This window comes from Paramormyrops kingsleyae, chromosome 24 (assembly GCF_048594095.1).
Source record: "Paramormyrops kingsleyae isolate MSU_618 chromosome 24, PKINGS_0.4, whole genome shotgun sequence".
NCBI lineage: Eukaryota > Metazoa > Chordata > Actinopteri > Osteoglossiformes > Mormyridae > Paramormyrops > Paramormyrops kingsleyae.
In genome coordinates, this window is record NC_132820.1 from 9,653,797 (window position 1) to 9,672,008 (window position 18,212).

The 18,212-nt window shown below is 44.6% G+C and overlaps 1 protein-coding gene across 4 annotated transcripts in view; it reads left to right on the forward strand.

Annotated features, from left to right (window-relative positions):
- The window catches only part of sgcd (sarcoglycan, delta (dystrophin-associated glycoprotein)), a 130,868-nt gene extending 114,931 nt beyond the window's left edge, over nt 1–15,937 (forward strand). For all 4 annotated transcript variants that reach the window (XM_023844965.2, XM_023844967.2, XM_023844964.2 and 1 more), the window contains exons 7-8: nt 9,396–9,519; nt 11,804–15,937. In XM_023844965.2, coding sequence (XP_023700733.1) covers nt 9,396–9,519; nt 11,804–11,977 — 298 coding nt within the window. In that variant the 3' untranslated portion in view covers nt 11,978–15,937. The remainder of the gene's footprint in view (nt 1–9,395; nt 9,520–11,803) is intronic.
- The last annotated feature ends 2,275 nt before the right edge of the window (nt 15,938–18,212 follow it).

Below are 18,212 nucleotides of genomic sequence, written 5' to 3' on the forward strand. Positions count from 1 at the left end.
AGCGAATTGCGACGATCGGATGCCATTATTGGCGAAACCGACGCCAAAACAAAGCAAGTCTGTTATCGTGCGATGAGACGCTCGTTCGTCCTATTGGTTGTAGAAAAACAAAAACAGATGGATGCTGATTTTTCTGGTACCCCTTCTCCCGCCATGCAGACACTGTTTGCATCCCGCAAATGCCAGTTGTTTGTAGAAACGTAATTAAGGGCATCGTTAACTTGGGCAAACGTGTGAAAGTACGTGAACGCCAGGGAGAGACGGGGATGTCAAAACAAAGACACGATAAATAATGACCCAGAAAGCACTCGTAGACACCTGAAGTCAAAGATTGGGGTTCGGCCTCTTCTGTCTCTACACACAGACATCTCAAAGCGATTATCCACCACGGGAAATATGCTTTTCACGTAAACCACTTGTAATACCCCAAAGTAGTGCTGGGCGGTACACCAGTTCATCCGATATACTGGTTTTAATTTCTTGTACGGTATGAATTCCTCACATTCCGCCATACTGTAGCATGGCTGAAAACAACAACTGTAACACTTCAATAGGCACCAGATAATGTAATATTACTCACTGCTAGAAGTGCTATAGATCACTGTGTAGCGTGTATTGAACCCTGTTATCCGTACATACCCTGTCCACTAACTTTATTACAACAAATTCTTCATTTATTACCGTTCCTCATTATAGTATGTATAGCTACTGCTTCAACCTGTACGTTCAAGTTCAAGAAGTTTATTGTCATATGTAAAACACACAATGCTCGGGCCATGCAATGAAATTCTTACTCTAGCGTCTCCTTTTACACAACGGTAATAAGTAATGCGAAAGAAACAGTGAAGCGCTCTGCGTATTGCAGCAAATGAGGTAACGGTCAATCAAAGTGATGAGTAAGGGGGGCAGAGTTGGATGCATTGTTCACGAGTGTGACAGCCGGCGGGTAGAAGCTATTTGTGAGCCATGTTGTCCTTGATTGTATCGTCTTCCTGACGGTGGAAGTGTGAGGAGCCATGTTCTGGGTGTGCCCTGTCCTGTGGCCCCTCTTGATGACCCGTTAATGTCCTGGAGCGACGGGAAAGCTCTTCCGGAGATGAACCGTGCGGCTTTTATCACACGCTGGAGAGTCTTCCTGTCCAGAGCAGAGCAGCTTCCCTGCCACACTGGGACGGAGCTGGCCATTACTCTCGACCGTACATCTTTAAAAGTTGCTGAGGATTTCGGTCGACGTACCAAATTTCTTCAGCCGTCGTAAGAAATATACCCTCTGCTGTGATTACTGCAGGAGATGGCGGGTGTTATGAGACCAGGTGAGACCTTATCAGTGAAACAATTCTGATTGAGCTAAGTGCACAGTTATGATCAATAAAACATATCGCTATCGAGCTGAATATACTTTAATAATGTAGTAACACGTCGTTATATGCTACTGTCAAGCTCAATGCAAATTATTTTTAAAGTAATTACTAAAAACATTCCTTTTTAAAAAAAAAATTGTAAATGTAGGCCTATTTTATTGTTGTAAACGCCTGTTGCCACTTTAATGGTGAACTTGAGAAAATATACCGTGGCTATACTGTGAAAACCTCCAGAATCTCAAAAAATACCATGATACAAGCAAAGCTTTGCCGCGTCCAAATACTCAGCCAAACTGCATGTATTTTTACATCCAGATTTAAATCTGTGCAATGTTCCTGTAGTGATTTTGATTAATTCTAAATACTGGATAACACTTTACTTGACGAGGCACATGCACTTAGTAATAACTCAGTTACTACTGAAGCACGAATCATGAACAAATATAGTTGCTGCTTGAGAAAAAGGATGCCTCACGATTCATTAATTATGAACAAAAATGAGATCAGTATTTCACTTGTTATTCATTACTTGTTCCTTCAGTAGTTCACAAATGTTTTCAGAATGAACATATAAATATAGTAACTGCTTGGCATGAAAGATGAATCATGATTCATTAACGATGAATTAACGTTAGATCAGTATGCAATTGAGACTTACTTTGTGGTTAATTAATTTATAATTAATAGTAATACTATATTATTTGTGCCCTGTCAAGTTAAGTGTTACCAATTACTGAATAGTTTTCATGTGTACGGTCCATAAACCGAACACGTAGCATAATAAAACTACATGTAGACCTACCAGTCACATGACATTCCTGTCTCCTTCCTGTCCACTGAAACCATGACGTCACTGAAAACACTTCAGGCATAAGACACGTGTATCAGGGCGATTTCAGAGGACTTTGCACACGGATCAGAAAATAAATCAACGCTAGTACTGATCAAAAAGAGTGGCCAGGCTGTGCTAAGAGAATGCCTTGTGAAATAGGGACCATTTTGGTTCCATTAGAGGTCGTTTTAGGGGTCAATTTGCTGTAAGTGTGAGTCTGTTCCCATCAATCCATCAGTCAGGCGTTATTTTATATAACGCCATTATACCAGTTGCCAGGTGATTTACAGAATACCCGAGGGATTAAAAAAATGGAAAATCTGTTTTCTTGGCAACGATGGCGGTGCAGGTGATGCCGTTTTGGTTTAATAAAATATTAAAATCACGTAATATTGGTGTCCATCCACCCGTAGCCGTTTTGTCCTCTCTACAGGTCTGGTTCCCTGCCGAATCCATTCCACTCTAATTCCCTAAATATTATTTTTTATCCTGGGTGTGCTGCAGGAAACCCTTTGCTGTTGTCAACCAAGGGTATGGTTTCAAAATAACACTAGAAAAACTGTGCAATAGTATTGTGGCAGAGCTCACTGAAGCGATAAGGTGATGGATCCGAACAAACGCTGTCTCTGAAATCCCTTCCTATATTCATCAGCCAAAAAAAGGCAGAAACCATTCGGAGTCACTGTAAAGGACAAACACGCCACGTATACAAAATAGCTTAGATTTGTTTTATCCCTCGCATTCAAAAACGATATATATAATTTACCATAAATTCGGGATGTCACGATCGCAGAATGGAAGCATAAAAAAGTTATTGGCTTTCGATTCAGGGTGGAGATATTGGGAGGAGAGGAAGGGAAGCGCGTGCTTTGTCTTAAACATCCGTCTCCGCGTGACATTTCCATATTCCCGGGACACGCGCGTGACACCTTTATCCGCATTTATGGACGATCGCCGGGGGGGGCGCCAAGCCACGTGACGAATGCTTTGCCCCGCACCCTGAACAAACGCGGTCCCGACGGCTCGGACGCGCCATCACTCCCCGCAAAAAGCGCTGGTAGGGATCGGTTTGATTTTCAAAGCGACAGATTAGCCGACAGTCCGCCGTGCCGCCTAGACGTCCGGGACGCGCAATAACACCCTGTCTGATAATCTGTTTCATTTTCTCGCTGACAGCTCACGATGGGGGCGACACGGAGCCGGAAAACCGATCCCTACTGGCGTACGAACATTTTAACAAGAATCCCTTCATCTCGAAGCGTTTTCTTTTCTGCCAGAATGAGCTTTGGCGGTTTTTTCTTATGATCATGCTTTACATAAATCGCTTTCTTATTCTTACGGCGTTCCATTACAGGTGCAGCAGCTAATGGGCACAAACCTTTTGCACTGAAGTTTGTCTACATTGGTGTTTGAAGGTACTAGAGAAAGCTTAATAGATCCATTTAACAAATGTGCCCGCCATCAAATCCTGCCATTATCATACCTGATTATTATATCTCGGAGATGCAAGATTAATTTAGGGTGGGGAAGGGGGGCATTTTACTTTTTGACAGCAACGTTGACAGCCAAACAGTTATAATAGGAAACATAGATGTTCTTGGGAAGCACTTCAGATGATTGTAGTCTGTAGACAATATTATGCTGTTATAGTGGGCAGTGGTGATTGTGGGTAGTGGTGGCTTGATGGTTAAGGAAGTGCACTTGTAATTGGAAGATTGCAGGTTCGAATCCCAGACCAACAAAGCACCACTGAGGTACCCTGAGCAAGGTACCGCCCCCAAGCACTGCTCCCCGGGCGCTGAATTAGCTGCCCACTGCTATGTCACGAAAGTCATATATGGGTTAAATGCAGGGGACACATTTTGTTGTTGCTCACTGTGTGCTGTGGTGTGTTGACAATGACCACTGATCACTAAATTCTAAAAAAAATTCTAATTCTAAATATTAAGTGAAAGAAGAGAGTTCTAAAGATGTAGAGGTCTATTAAACCAGTGTTTTAGACAAAAAACAGCACTGATGATTGACAGGGTTTTTGCTAATAGCCAAAATATTTACAATCCATAAACAGAATGAGTGAAGAAGATTCACATGCTGTGTAAAAAGTATTGCTGAGGTAAAATAGTAACCTTTACAGGGTGGGCTTAGACATTGCTCTGTTCGACAAATTGATATGCAGAGGTCAAGGGAATAGAATGTTAATGGAAGCGGGTCACGTGGAATGTTCCGGAAGACACCCTAGGGTGTCAAGCTGAGCTCTGAACGGGAACAAAATGGCCAGAGTGAATAAGACGACACCGGCAGAAAGGCCTGCGATTGTGCTGCTAGGGGCTCACATTGTCAGCGTAAATGCTCTCGCCCGCTGAGATAGATAAATGTACTGTGGGTTTGCTGTGTGCAGCGGATGAGATCGAGGTTCTGTAGTATGTGACCTCATGTCCCAGCCATGAGGGCGGCGATGGCGAGCATTACTTTAAACAGGGAGACTGAAAGAGGAACGGAATATCGCAAATGGTGAGAAAAATCGATACAGACAAAGGAGAAGGTACCCACACCACACGCTACTGCAACTTTCCACGTGGGTTAGTTCATAGGTAGCATTTCTGAGGACTTTGCATTTGGGAAATATAACAGCTTTAAGTTTTTCTTTGGATTACATCAGGATTGAGTGAGTTTTGGTTCCCAGCACTCTACCATATGATGCAGAAGCCTGGTATTAATGGTCTTTTCTGAGAAATGACAAAAAACGGACTGGGTTTTGGAAATTTGCTCTTCAATTCAACCATCCATAATTGGATGGATGGAATTTGGCCATCCACAATGTGCGTTTTACTGGTGTCGTCAAGAAGTGTGGAAGGCCAGTGTGGAGAGAGGAGGCTGAGAAAGATTTGGTTCGAACAGAAATCACTCCTAAGTCCAGAGGTTTCCGGATTATCCTCACAGTCCACGCAAGTGGGCTTAAGTCGGATCTGGGAGGATTCTGCGCTATAAGGTGAAATTGGAACAACTCCAGCACATCGGGGCACCAATCGCACTTTCCAATCCCAGAATAGATGGAGATTTAATCCGGAAGAGCCTGGATTCCAGAAGCATCCTGGTCCTTCCTGTGGGACACACTTTACAGGGATTGCCGGACCACTGTGAATCCAACCATACAGCAAAATAGTAAACTGCCAATACCTTTGCTTATTTGCCTTGTAGCCAGTGATTTAGTATAGATCCTGCCATGTCCACCCATTATGGATATGGAAGTAAACTTCAGGTCATTCTTGACCATAAAAGGCTGTTGATGATATTACTATGAGCTTGTGGAGTCTCATATGGTCATGGATCACATTTTACAAGATATGCCTGGCAATCAGTGTTACTATTTGGACTTTATAGTCAGGCTGGATCTTCAAAAGCTTAATAAGGTCTAAAAACAACTGGATGCACTTGACATAAGAACATAAGAAATTTACAAACGAGAGGAGGCCATTCGGCCCATCAAGCTCGTTTGGGGAGAACTTAACTAATAGCTCAGAGTTGTTAAAATCTTATCTAGCTCTGATTTAAAGGAACCCAGGGTTTTAGCTTCCGCTACACTAGCAGGAAGACTATTCCATACTCTAACTACACGCTGTGTAAAGAAGTGCTTCCTCAAATTTGTTTTAAAATGTTCTCCCGCTAATTTCCACTTATGGCCACGAGTGACCTACAGCTAATGTCTGTTTTTGAACCCTCCGAGATGCCTTCTTAACCACATTAGTGATTTGATGGGATTCTCGCAAACTTTCAGTCAGGTGGCACGTTATTGTCCTTTTATAATTCAAGCAGTGTCTCCCATCCTGGTCCTCGGTGACCCCTAGACGATCCACATGGACTGTCTGAGGGTCCCCGAAGACCCGGCTGGGGAAAAGTGGCAAAATGACTTGGATATACTGGACGAGAAGCTCCATGGCCAGTTCAGCTCCATCAGTTCCTTCTGCCAGGCAAGGAGAACCTCACAGTTGTCACTTCGCTGTGGTTACAGCAACAACATAAACACAACTGCTGTTTCTGGAACTAATTACCACTCTGATACCTTTCTAAAGGGCACTGCAATCTACATCTACTATTAAATACCCTCAGGGCACCTCAGCAAAGAACACACCTCCAGCGCTGTGTGAAATGAAAATGAAATAAAGCTTTGTTTGCCATATGTACAAGAACGGAGACAAGTAGATTGGAATTTGCTTTTTCATCTCATCTCATTTCCCCTTCTTGCTCCTCTTGACATACACACACCTATAGAGCTGAGAGTGAGACTTGGGATCCGAGCCACGGGGTCAGCCATCCATCAAGCCGCCCCGGAGCATTTTCCAGGGGGCTATGGGCCTTGCTGAAGTGCCCGATGGAGATTTGTCCACTCTATCAAGCACGGGATTCACACCGATGACCTTCTGACCGCAGACCAACTGCCAGAAGCCAGCATCCCCCAACTCCAGCTCTTTGGGAGAGGCGTGGAGTTATGCTTGTGGGAGCTTTACTTACACAAAAATGTTCTGAAGACAGAAGGAAAAACGATTGGTTCAGAGAGGACCAATCAGATTGCAGAGGAGTTGGATCGAAGCAACTAGAGGAGGTGGGACCAAGACATCTGATTGGTTGGTCCTGCCTCCTCTAGTTACTTGAACCCACCTCTTCTACAGTATGATTAGTTATCTCTCTGAACCAATCATTTTTCTTTCTCCCCTCAGAACTTATTCATGTATGTAAAATTATCTTACCCATGCTCTTCTGTTATATGACACCAGCCTGTCCCTAGAGAGTCTGTGCCCATGGCACTAAGATTTCTATTGGATTGTTATTGCCAGTATAATTACCACTATTTACATTTTAATTGAACATGTTAAGCGAAAAAGATGCTTTTGTCCAGCGTGACATACAGTTGAGTCAGACAGTCACTGAAGCCACTGGCTGCTATAACTGACAATTCCAGGGCCCTAAAACATTTTGAACATAAATCATTGGGATTTGAATCTACAACATTCTGATCACAGCCCACTGAGTCACATACCGGCCTTCTATGAGGTCAGCGTCTATCTCCCGGTCTCAAAGGTAAATGTCGTCACTAAAAAAGGGGGAAAAAAGGAAACGATAAGTATCTTAGAAAGTAGGCTACTCTCCCCTTATCACACAGCTACTCTTTAATTTGCGAGAGCCTTGCATTACACCTCATTTTCCCTACGTGCCGGATTCGATGATTCAAGTGTCGCGATCGAGGGGGGAGTTCTGCTCAGTTCATTATAGTCCCTGGGTTCATCACAACTGCGCAGATCAGGCGATAACAAGGGATGCGAGGCGAGGTCGATCCCGGAACTTTTCCGCAGCAGGGATGGGGTCGGATGGGCGGGTTGCGGCCAGGGCCAAGGAGAGTGGCTTCAGGTTGCTGCAGACGCCGTGACTGACAGAGCTACAGAGTCCGGATGAACATCTGCGGAAATGTCCTCAGCCGAAGTGATGGATATAGACCATGTTACCTACCTAAGGAAAATAAAAACTGTTTGCCGTCTATTCCAAATTTTGCTATAGTGCATCTCAGCTTTGCTGGTTGACCGCTGTGGGGCGAGTTCAAATCCCCTCCTCACTGCTCACATGTTGTGGAAGGACCCAGGTTAAGATCCACCCCCCCTCCCCCCTAACCCTGTACTGCATAAGTTATAGGAAGATGGGTGGGGCACAATTTACCACTACAGAAATTACTGAAATTAGCTACTTACCTACGATCTGTGTCTCACACACACAGAGTCTCCAAAATGCCTTAATGAGTTTGCAGCACTTTCAGGCAAACTGTGGATGCACTTAGTATTAAAAAATAAAAACTCCGAATGAATTGATCTAAACTGCGGCTGAGACTGAAATTATATCACTAAGAATAAAGTTAGATTAATAATATATACGATTATTATTACCCTTATGTATTGTTCATTGAAAAACCCATCAAGAGAGGGAGATTATTGCGTTATTAGGATTTACATAGGATTAACTGTCGTTTTACAGCATGTTTACACGTATGAAGAATCTGCCTCATTACCATCTTACCAACTGCCGTTTTACACCATGTATACGCACATGAATAATCTGCCTCATTACCGTCTTACTAACTGCCGTTTTACACCATGTATACGCACATGAATAATCTGCCTCATTACTGTCTCGCTAACTGCCGTTTTACACCATGTATACACGCATGAATAATCTGTATTATTACTGTACAGTCCTTCCCAGTGTTGCCTTGCACCCCCTCCCCAGATCCGATGCGTAAAGAGAGTGCATGATGAGGCTTCAGCCCCCCCCCCCCCCCCCAGCACACAAGGGGGGCTGATTAGATATGTCATTATGACACCCACTCCCAATCCGCGCGGAACCGGCCAGATGAGTGTTATTTTGATGAGCAGCAGCTGATAATCTACATTGCTTTGCAAGGCCAAGCCCAATCGCATATTTGTTTAAATCATGATTTCCCTAACAGCCCCCCCCCCCCCCTTCCCGATCACATGCAAAGTGGGCAGGAAAGCACGGCACCGGGGTTCTTACCCAGCGGGGGCCGTAGGCAGAGCGAGCGGGGGCCGTGCCGCCTAGCATACAGTGTCAGCTCGTCTCACGAAGCCCAGTGACCCTAAATGGCTCGGTGATTCTGCCCCCCCACAACTGCACATCACACGGGTCCATAAAGACGGGTCTGCATGCTGTGTCACACTGTTCAGGCGAACTGGGACATCAATCGATTGCCCGTATGACACGAATGTGGCTGAATACGGCAGCATCCTCTGAGGTCACCTGGATGTCTGGGAGAAAAATAAGCAAAATGATAATAAACGTATATGTGTGTGTGTTTGTGTGTGACTCTGTGTGTGTGTATTTGTAACTGTATTTGTGCATGCATGTGTTTGTGCGTGTCTATTTCAGTTTGCATGCATGTGTGTTGTGGGTTATGTATATATTACATTCCTACAATGTGATAAAAACCTGTTATATTGACCTTGTGGGGACCCATTTTTTTGTGCCGCGTTTCAGCGGTCAGGCATGCAAGCTGAGGTAATGAGGAAGGGGGGGGGCGTGATTTTACCCCCAAAGAGTGTCGAGATGTCAGGGAGGCTCCCGCTTTCTGTTTTGTTTACTCTGCCTCGGGCAAGCAGACTGATGCATTAATTATTTACTCGTTCATTAATTGCGCGTTGCAGGCTGGAGTCCCCCACACGGTCCCTGTTCATGGAGGCTCCGAAGGGGGTGCAGATCCTGGCGGAGGCAGGAGACATTCAGGCCAGCTGCAGGAGCGAGCTACGTCTGGAGTCAAAGGATGGGGAGGTATGACCTTGGACTCCCACTGCCGCCGACCATTGGCCCTCCAGAGCTTATCTGTGTACCAGATTTCACTCCTTGATAAAACTGGGTGCCAGGTTCATGACCTGGATAAGGAGGCATGAAAAATGGATGAATTCATTCAAACAATATTTCTTAGAACCAATTAGAACAGAGGCGTGTAGTAGGGCGGGGCCACAGCGGCACTGGCCCCATCTGACAGCTGATTGGCCCTCTCCCCTGTCACTCACCAATTCAGAACATATCATTGGCTACTGATAAGGCTGGCACCACTGTGTGAATTAAGAATGAAAAAACTTTTATTATCCCGTTTTATTGTTTAATTATGGCCCCACGCCACAAAAAATCCTGCATCTCATTTCTGAGGATATTCAGTGGTTGCTCAGGGACAAATAGGCCTCCCCCCAGAGATGTCCTTACGGTAAATTGGAAGGTGCTGGAACATGAAGGGCATATGAGAGCGGAGGTGTAACGAGGAAGGCGCAGGTCCCGGGACGTGTACACAGCATGGTGCTGAAAACATGGTCTGTAAATTAAAAGACATACTTCGCTTAATTTTTTTGTGCAATATTTTTTGCGAGCTGCTGGATCTGTGCAAATAGGTGGCGGAACACAGAGTCAGAAACAGAAAGGTCCCAGAATGCATCCCGGCAGGATGTGGCACAAATTAAGCACTGAGGGGAGCCCTTTTGCTGTGGTCTTCTCGCCCCCCCACCCCCCCCCCCCGCCAGCGCCGTCTCGATTGGCCCCAAGTCCCGCCCACTACAACTCGCACATTCCAAGCACTCGCCTTTTATGAGGAAGTTTTTTTTCCCAGTAGCAGATGTTGGGAGAACTCAGCCGAGATCCCATCTTAGAAGTGTTCCAGGTCATTTGCTGGAAATACTTCCCAAAGGCTGCCGGTAATGGCCTCCTCTTTACCTTTTTATTGCCAGAAACACCTCTTCCCAGAGCCATGTTATACAAGCTCTTCAGAGTCCCAGCCGGACAGGAAGTGGTGCTCTGGCTGTAATTTCATAGTGCCCTTGCTATGCCCTGCTTAAAAAAAGTAGTTAATCCGAATAATAAAGTCAGTTAACAAAGAATTATTGCCAGAATCGACGGGCTCTGCTGCTACACGTGGGCTGGATTTCAGTTTAATACGATTGCCGCTGTTATTGCCGCCAATCGACGGGTTGTAGGGATTCTGTAACCATGACGATGCGTGGGCGTAAACGACACGCGGAAATACATGTGGGTGAAAACATCAGGGACGTTCCTGAGGATGATTGCTGACAAAACATACTGCATTGTTGCGTTGTTTGACAAATTCCGCAGTAAACGTTAATCACCAAGTATGGTGACAGTCTGACGAATAGGGAAAAAAATACGTTTATAAAAGCATAAAACGTAGAATGGTTTCTCTCAGCAGGCCTCATTACAATGGATTATCACCCCGTAAAAGCTTGCGCTGTAAGGTCCCGAAAGGTCACATAGGAATATGGATGCTGGTCCCACAGAGCCGTACGCTGTGTTATAATCATTACAATTACAGTCATCTGTCATTGGCCCTGCTATGGCAAAGACTTCCATACAAGGCCTCATTCAGAGGGTACAGCCATGCCCTTTAAGAGGAGAAAGCTGTATTTCATGGAAGCATTCCAGGTTAGATACCTCCTTCAACAGCTGAAAGGTCTGCAGACATTTGCCCAGAAGCTTTGTCTCTAACTAGCCACAACGTACGACCTTTCGTTGACAAGCCTGGCTAACCGATTCATCGCTTTGACAAAGGCTCCAGAGAGTGTAAAATAATCGTACGATGAGTCCTTATAAACACTCATTTTACGCCCTCGTTAAAGATCAGCTTCGCTGTTTACATGCAGCGATTGTGCTTGCACCAGCACCCGTAAGCCCATTAAACGGAGCAGGGCTGAGACTTCTCTGACGATTCATTAAACACTTCGCCGCTAATCCAGGAGCGTGTATTATTGGTACAGGATGATCTTTCCATTCTCACCTAAACGTTCTGTCTTCCTACGGTTAACGGCTCACAGAAATGCCAGATTTTCAATCTGGGGCAATTCTAGAATGAATTTTTATAGAGGAAGGGCATAAAGGGGCCAACCTTATGTTGGCCAGTGATACGTTTTGAATTCTTGAGTGACAGGGCTGTGGGTACTCCGGGGCCAATCAGCTTTCAGTTGGGGCCTTTGGCCCCACCCACGCACACACCACTGTTTTTCCTGCCTCCCTGTTGCAGTTGTTGACATACTTGTGTCCTGCTCTCCAGATCACGCTGGACGCCAAAAAGATCAAACTGCCCAGGCTGCCCGAGGGCAAGGCCTCGCCCATGGCCACCAGGCAGACGGTGTACGAGGTGTGTCTCTGTCCCAGCGGGAAGCTCTTCCTCTCCCAAGCTGGGACGGGCTCTACCTGCCACATCAGCAACAACGTCTGCCTCTAAGGACACGTGTGCAGACGAGATGCCCTCCCCACCCCCCCTACACCCCCCACTGCAAACCAGAGGGGACAGGGGTCGGGGCACACCGGCGTTCCAGAGAGACTCTCCCCGTAACCTTTCTATCCAATGATCTGAGAACAGTTTCAGTACCAGAACAGCTAGGGTGATCACTGCGTAGCTAAATCTGACCCCCCCCCCCACCCCCCCGCATTTCTCCCCCAACTCTCAAGTTCGTCCCCTCAAAGTCTCATTTCCTTGGACTAATTTTTCCCACCCTCGACCTACAGCAGGGAGCATAGGGCATGTTGCATCTTTTGTCAAACCTGAGGGGGCGTTATATTCCCCCCCCCCCCCTCCTGATGTAGGGCCATCTTGTGTCATTTCGGTTTCTAGATAGCTGTGGGGCAGCTCTATCATATTCTGAGCTTTCTCGGCCAGTGGCACTGCTCGGCATTTTTTCTTCGGGGGGGGCTGTGGCTGTCACAAGCTCGACGATCACGAAGTGCTGACAGCGGCCCAGATTGAGGAAATTCCGATATTTTAGAAGGAAGTCCCATTCCAACGTCCCTTCTCCCCTCCCAAAACATCGGCCAGATGCTTTACCACCCCACAAATGTAAATTGCATCGCAGTCATAACCGAAATTCCTGGAGCCATCTTGGGTGGTCACCCAAGCGGATGCTCGTACTGGGACAAAGCAGATTTGGCCCGCTCTGTTCAAAGAGAGACACTGTGTCTGTGCCTTATTTCAATGCAAGGAGAAGCACATCACTGACCGTTGTCAGGAAGTCTCTTTTATTTCTGTTTCTGTCTTTTTTTCTCATTAAAATGTGCTAAATAACAGGAATGCTGAGGTCTCGATCCCCAACTGTGTGCATCACTGTAGTGGAGGTCTTACAAAACATTAATCATGGAGATCAAAAGAATAATAATAATTTTCTGGTTGGTATCAGAAATGGAGTTATACATTCAAGCAGAGGCAGCTGGTCCATAGAGGTACAGGAGGTAGTGCGTCCAATTTCTTTGAGATTAAATTATGAAACAAGTAACTTTGAAATAACCCAGTACTAAGATTTTATTGTCATTTGTAAACACATGTTCTCTCTTCACTGGAGAAATTCAGTATTGTAATATCGTGATCGTATTATCTTCTTACCGCCTCAATTTTCTTTATCCACCAGCCGCTACTGCTTTCAGCGAAACTGGTCTTGCATAAGTAAATAAGAGTTTATTTAATTGCTCAGTGTGCTACAACATTGGGAATATGGTGTTATTAGCATTTAGCGTACCGCTGTTAGTCTCTGGTCCCAAAAGGGCTCCCAAACACGGTTTTACGTCAGCTGGGGGTCGAGTCTCTTTGCATTCCTGTCACGTACGGTGTGGAATATTTACAACTAAGAGCTTGCGCGTTATCCTCTGTTTCTTTTTTACGCTGAAGTTCAGTCATTGACAGAGACATAAACCAAAAACTGGAGGGGAGCTACGCTAATGGCACAGCAGTTTGGCGCTGACGACAGGCACCCACCATCACAACGCTGCCCCCGATGGAGGGGAGGACCTTATTTACTGCAGTGTGAAGGGATCCGTAGCACACGTTTGATATGAGGGTATCTGAATGGGACCGAGTCATTATCGCTTGAAGATACTGGGGGGCTGTGTCACTCTCCCCCTTCTGGACAAAATTCCAGCCGTCCTCCGTATATCTGCGGCCCTGCTTAATTAACCCAGCCTCATACCGTCCTCGTATTAAATTCCATCTTTCTTTTTTTCCTATTTCAGTACATCTCATTGTCATTTAGATTAATCATGGTCATGGGGGGGGGGGGTGAATGGGTTTGCTGAGGGCAAACCGAATTACACATTTTAGTCATCAGTACTCTGCTTTGTAGGATTTTCTGCCCCCTTTTTGTTGTATTACAGTGAAGTAGGGTTTTCCTGGAGAATGCTTTCCCTCATGCTTTTCTACGCTAAGCCAACTGCTTTCATTATTATTATTATTATAAACTATAACAAAAAAAAATCTGACAAAGCACAAGTGTGCCAGTATGGACGGTGGCTATCCGTTAACACTGAATTATTCAGAGAAGTTAAGTTGCACAAAGTAACCCTAAAGCTTTATCATACCTGCGACGGCTTTCCAAGGGATAAGGTAACAGGCGTAAATTAGCTCAAGAAAACAGTGTAGCTGAGAAGTCCCATTACTTGGGATTTGCTAACTGCTCATTTAATAATTCTGATACGAAATCCTCCAAAAGGATTAAATATTTACACTTATTTATTTACCAGATTACCAGATACTTTTATTAATGGGAATTTGCTAAGTGTTCCTATAATACCTCTGAAATTCTTGCCAGGCACCCTATTAAGGATTAAATACATTTACATATATATTTATTTATTCACAATGCATAGTTATTACTGGGGATTTGCTCAGAGTTCCAGTAATGCCTCTGAAATTGTCCCCGTATGGATTAAGTATTTGCATTTCCATGAATATTTATTTATTAACTATATACTATTTTCCAAAGTAGCTTAGCAAGGCACTGTGATAAGAGGGACTTTGTGCGTCGCGAGCCGGTGGCAACCTTAAAAACCTGTTTTTCCCCGCCAGTCTTCCTTTCTTCCTTCTCTTTTTGTCTCAATAACGTGAAGCGACAGAAGCTTCTGCGGAGAGTCTGCGGGAGTGGAGTGGTCACATGATCAGCACCTAAGATGGCGAGCCCCTGGGGTGACATTAAATTAAGAGCCCTTGGACCCAGGTCCCACAGGCCTTGCTGTCCTGATGGCATGCAAGTCCACTCAAGGACGGCCTTGGCGACGGAGGCTGGCAGGCGCTATTTATAGTAACGTCACATTCTGCGCAAGAACGTGATACTTTTATACTAATTTAACTCAACAGTGATAGAAATGGTCCAACTCACTCAAACATTTATCGTGCATCTATCCACGTATCTGCAGGTCGTTTTCATTTTCAACATCACCCTTTGCGACATAGTTGGCCTGATGCGTCAAACGAAGGTTTAGCTACCACCTTCCAACATGACCAGTTTAATTCAAAATTGCGGCACCACATGAATGCATTTTAATTGAACTTTATGTTCATAATGCTATTACTGCAGGCCACACACCCCTCCAGTGAAAAGAAATCAACTGAACTAATTCAGACCTATCTGTGTGAGTCCTTATATTTATGAGTCATTAAATTTTTGTTTCATCTTACGCTGTAATCTCCAAACTCTGTGAGAAATGTAAAGCAGCATGACTGGTTTTCCTCGAATAAATTTTTGTGCGTGCGGACGACTCACCGGATGGTTTCGTTTCGCGGCTCTTGGCTTCGCAAAAATGTGTTACTCGACGTGTCAATTCGTAGGCGCTCGTGCTCTAATGAAGGAGCACGCAACGTAAGCGATACAGACATGTACGTAAAAAGAGACACGGTGCAATTGAGGGGACCGGCGACCTTGGGTACGAATTTGCATGCTCGTTCCCCCGTGTGTCCAATAGAAATGTAAATAAAACGAACACGACCAGGTCCCCATACCACATCTGTGACACACGTCCTCTGGTGTTTGAAAGAGATCCTGTTTTTTTCCCCAATTCCTTAAATTTCCGCCGTGTTCCGTGTCCAAGGAAGCAAGGCTGTTGCTATCAAAGCCTCTCTGGGAAGCTCTCTCCCTTCAGAAGATCACCTCCACGCTGAAACAAGTGCTTTAACACATTTTTGGGAGGCTGAAAGTCGTTGCTTTTTCTGTGTTTATCGTCTACTTAAAACTGTTCATGTTTGTCGTATGAATTGAGATCCTCGCACATTCTATGCAAATTCAAACACGGATTTAGAGAGCATTGTAGTACTGCGACAATGTCAGCAACTATCTCAAATCTATGATACTTTCAGTATAAAGTTTGTATTTATGAATTGAGTTGCAATCTTGTAAAACTATTAATAAAAGTATTTTAAAAATGACATTCTGTGCATTCGGGAAAAATTATATGAGAAGGGGAGGATGGAAAATTTTTCAAGTAAAATGAACGAGACATAATTTTCTGCTTGATGAGGTTTTTTTTTTTTTTTAAGGAAAATAATAGTTTCACCCAGAAAAAAGTAAGTAAGTTTTGACAGATCAAATTCCCCTGCAAACGGGGGCTCTGGTAATACAAATGGGCATCTCCATTATTGTTTAAGATCATAGATTCTGGAGGTCAGCGATGGGCGATCAAAAGGATGGGATTCAATACAAAAGAAAGAAACGTTTTTGTCCTTCTGGAAATTGTTCTCCGTTTAGAGCATCTTCCACCTTTTTCTGCTGTCGTCCTTGATCGTTCCCAGCTTCTCATCTCGGGTCTAAGTGGCATCAAATGGGGACCCGGGGCACGCAAACGACGGATGGATTGCTGGCTAATTGCAGTAATGGATTCTTGCGGAGCTGGTGGATGCAATTATGCCCCCTAAGGGCCAGGATTGCTGACGAGTACCAGTTTGGCATGGGCTCCTGTCAGGGTGCGATTGCTTAGATGTCATCCCCCCCCCCCCCCGACCTAAGCTCTGTACCACTTATGGCTGCTGGATTATCATGGTATGTTCCAGGTAGGATGGGGATTTTACCTTACACAAAAATGTTCTGAGAGCAGAAAGAACAATGATTGGTTCATAGAGCTAACCAATCAGATAGTAGAGGAGGAGGGTCTAAGCAACTAGAGGAGGCAGGACCAAAACATCTGATTGGTTGGTCCCGCCTCCTCTAGTTGCTAGGACTCACCTAGCATTTAGCATTCAAAATAAGGTCATCCCTAAACCAATGTCATGCACAGAGTTCTGAAGAAAATAAGAGATATTTATAAAAGAGATATATGAAGTTTATGATGTAATTTCCAGAGATGGTAGGAAGTAGCTTGAACCTGCACTTCCTGTCATGTTCCATCCCTTGGATCTGGCCTGATCAGTTTCTGAAACACCAAAACAGCATCTCGCAACATCTAAGGGTAAGTAGGAGCTCAATGGGACTGTACAATGGTTATGTGTTTTAAATTGGACAGCTGCCATCGATTAGAAAATTGCCTCTGCGTCAGTTTTAAAACGACAAAAGCAACATACGTAAATGGCAACTCTCAGGGTCACCAAATCGAACTCTGCAAACTGCTAAATGCTACATCAAACCTTTCCAGCACGACAGGATGAATTTACCAGCCAGGAATTAAAGCCGGAACCTTCAAAGCTTTGATGTAGCTTATAACCAGCTCCAGTTCTTTGAAATGGAACCTCATCTCTTTCTAGCTGTCCGGGCCTTGCAGGCAGGGCTAGAATCTCTCGCGCACCTGCAGGTTGGAAAACCAACGGCGAGCCAGCAGAGGTGTAAATTACATAGGTTACGTACCTGAAAATTTAAGCTTTCAGGAAGGGCTGAACCTCGGTTATTCAGCTATATGTCAATGCGGAGCAAAAGTTGCGAAGTTGCAAGCATTCGCTAAGAGACAAACCGTAAAGTCGGGGAGTATACAGGGGCGGGCCCAGAGGGGCACCAGCCCCAACTGAAAGCTGATTGGCCTTCAGCGTGCCTCCTCCCCTGTCACTCACCGATCCAAAACATATTATTGGTTAACAATACAGTATGAAGTTTGACCCTTCTTGTGCTACCCACTTTAAAAAAAAAATCATAGAATTGCAGGCAATGGTACAGATGCTAACTTTGGTTCAATGCCTGTACAATGTCTGAAACCATTGAGTTATACATCTCGGGGAAAAATGCATTTATGCTGGAACGTGCATGCATGATTCTAAATAATAATTTTAAAAACATAGTAATTTCACTCAAGCCGCTTTGTTACGGGAAATTATACCTACATGACTGAACAAACGACACCCAATTGCATACGAAAAGAGCGTGTTTTTACACATATTATAAATCCATCCCGCAGTTAAGCCTAACATTTATGTTCTGTGTTTTAGCCAATGGACTGCAAATTATGATATACAAATTGTTCAGCTTCTGAACTGGAAAATAGCAGGGAATTAAAACAGCATGTTGTCGAAATTAATAGCCCTATCTAATAGTTTTACAGCATCTTGCATTTTTATGGGATTTTTGTTATTTGCCACTAAACTGGAAATACAATAAGGACAGATATTCTATAGGTATCTGCGTGCGTTGTTTGACTCGATGCCAAAATGCCAAAGCAGGTGAAACGAGTGGAACAAGCAATTATGTCGCAATTATGCAGCACTAATCAGAAAATGCCGGCCC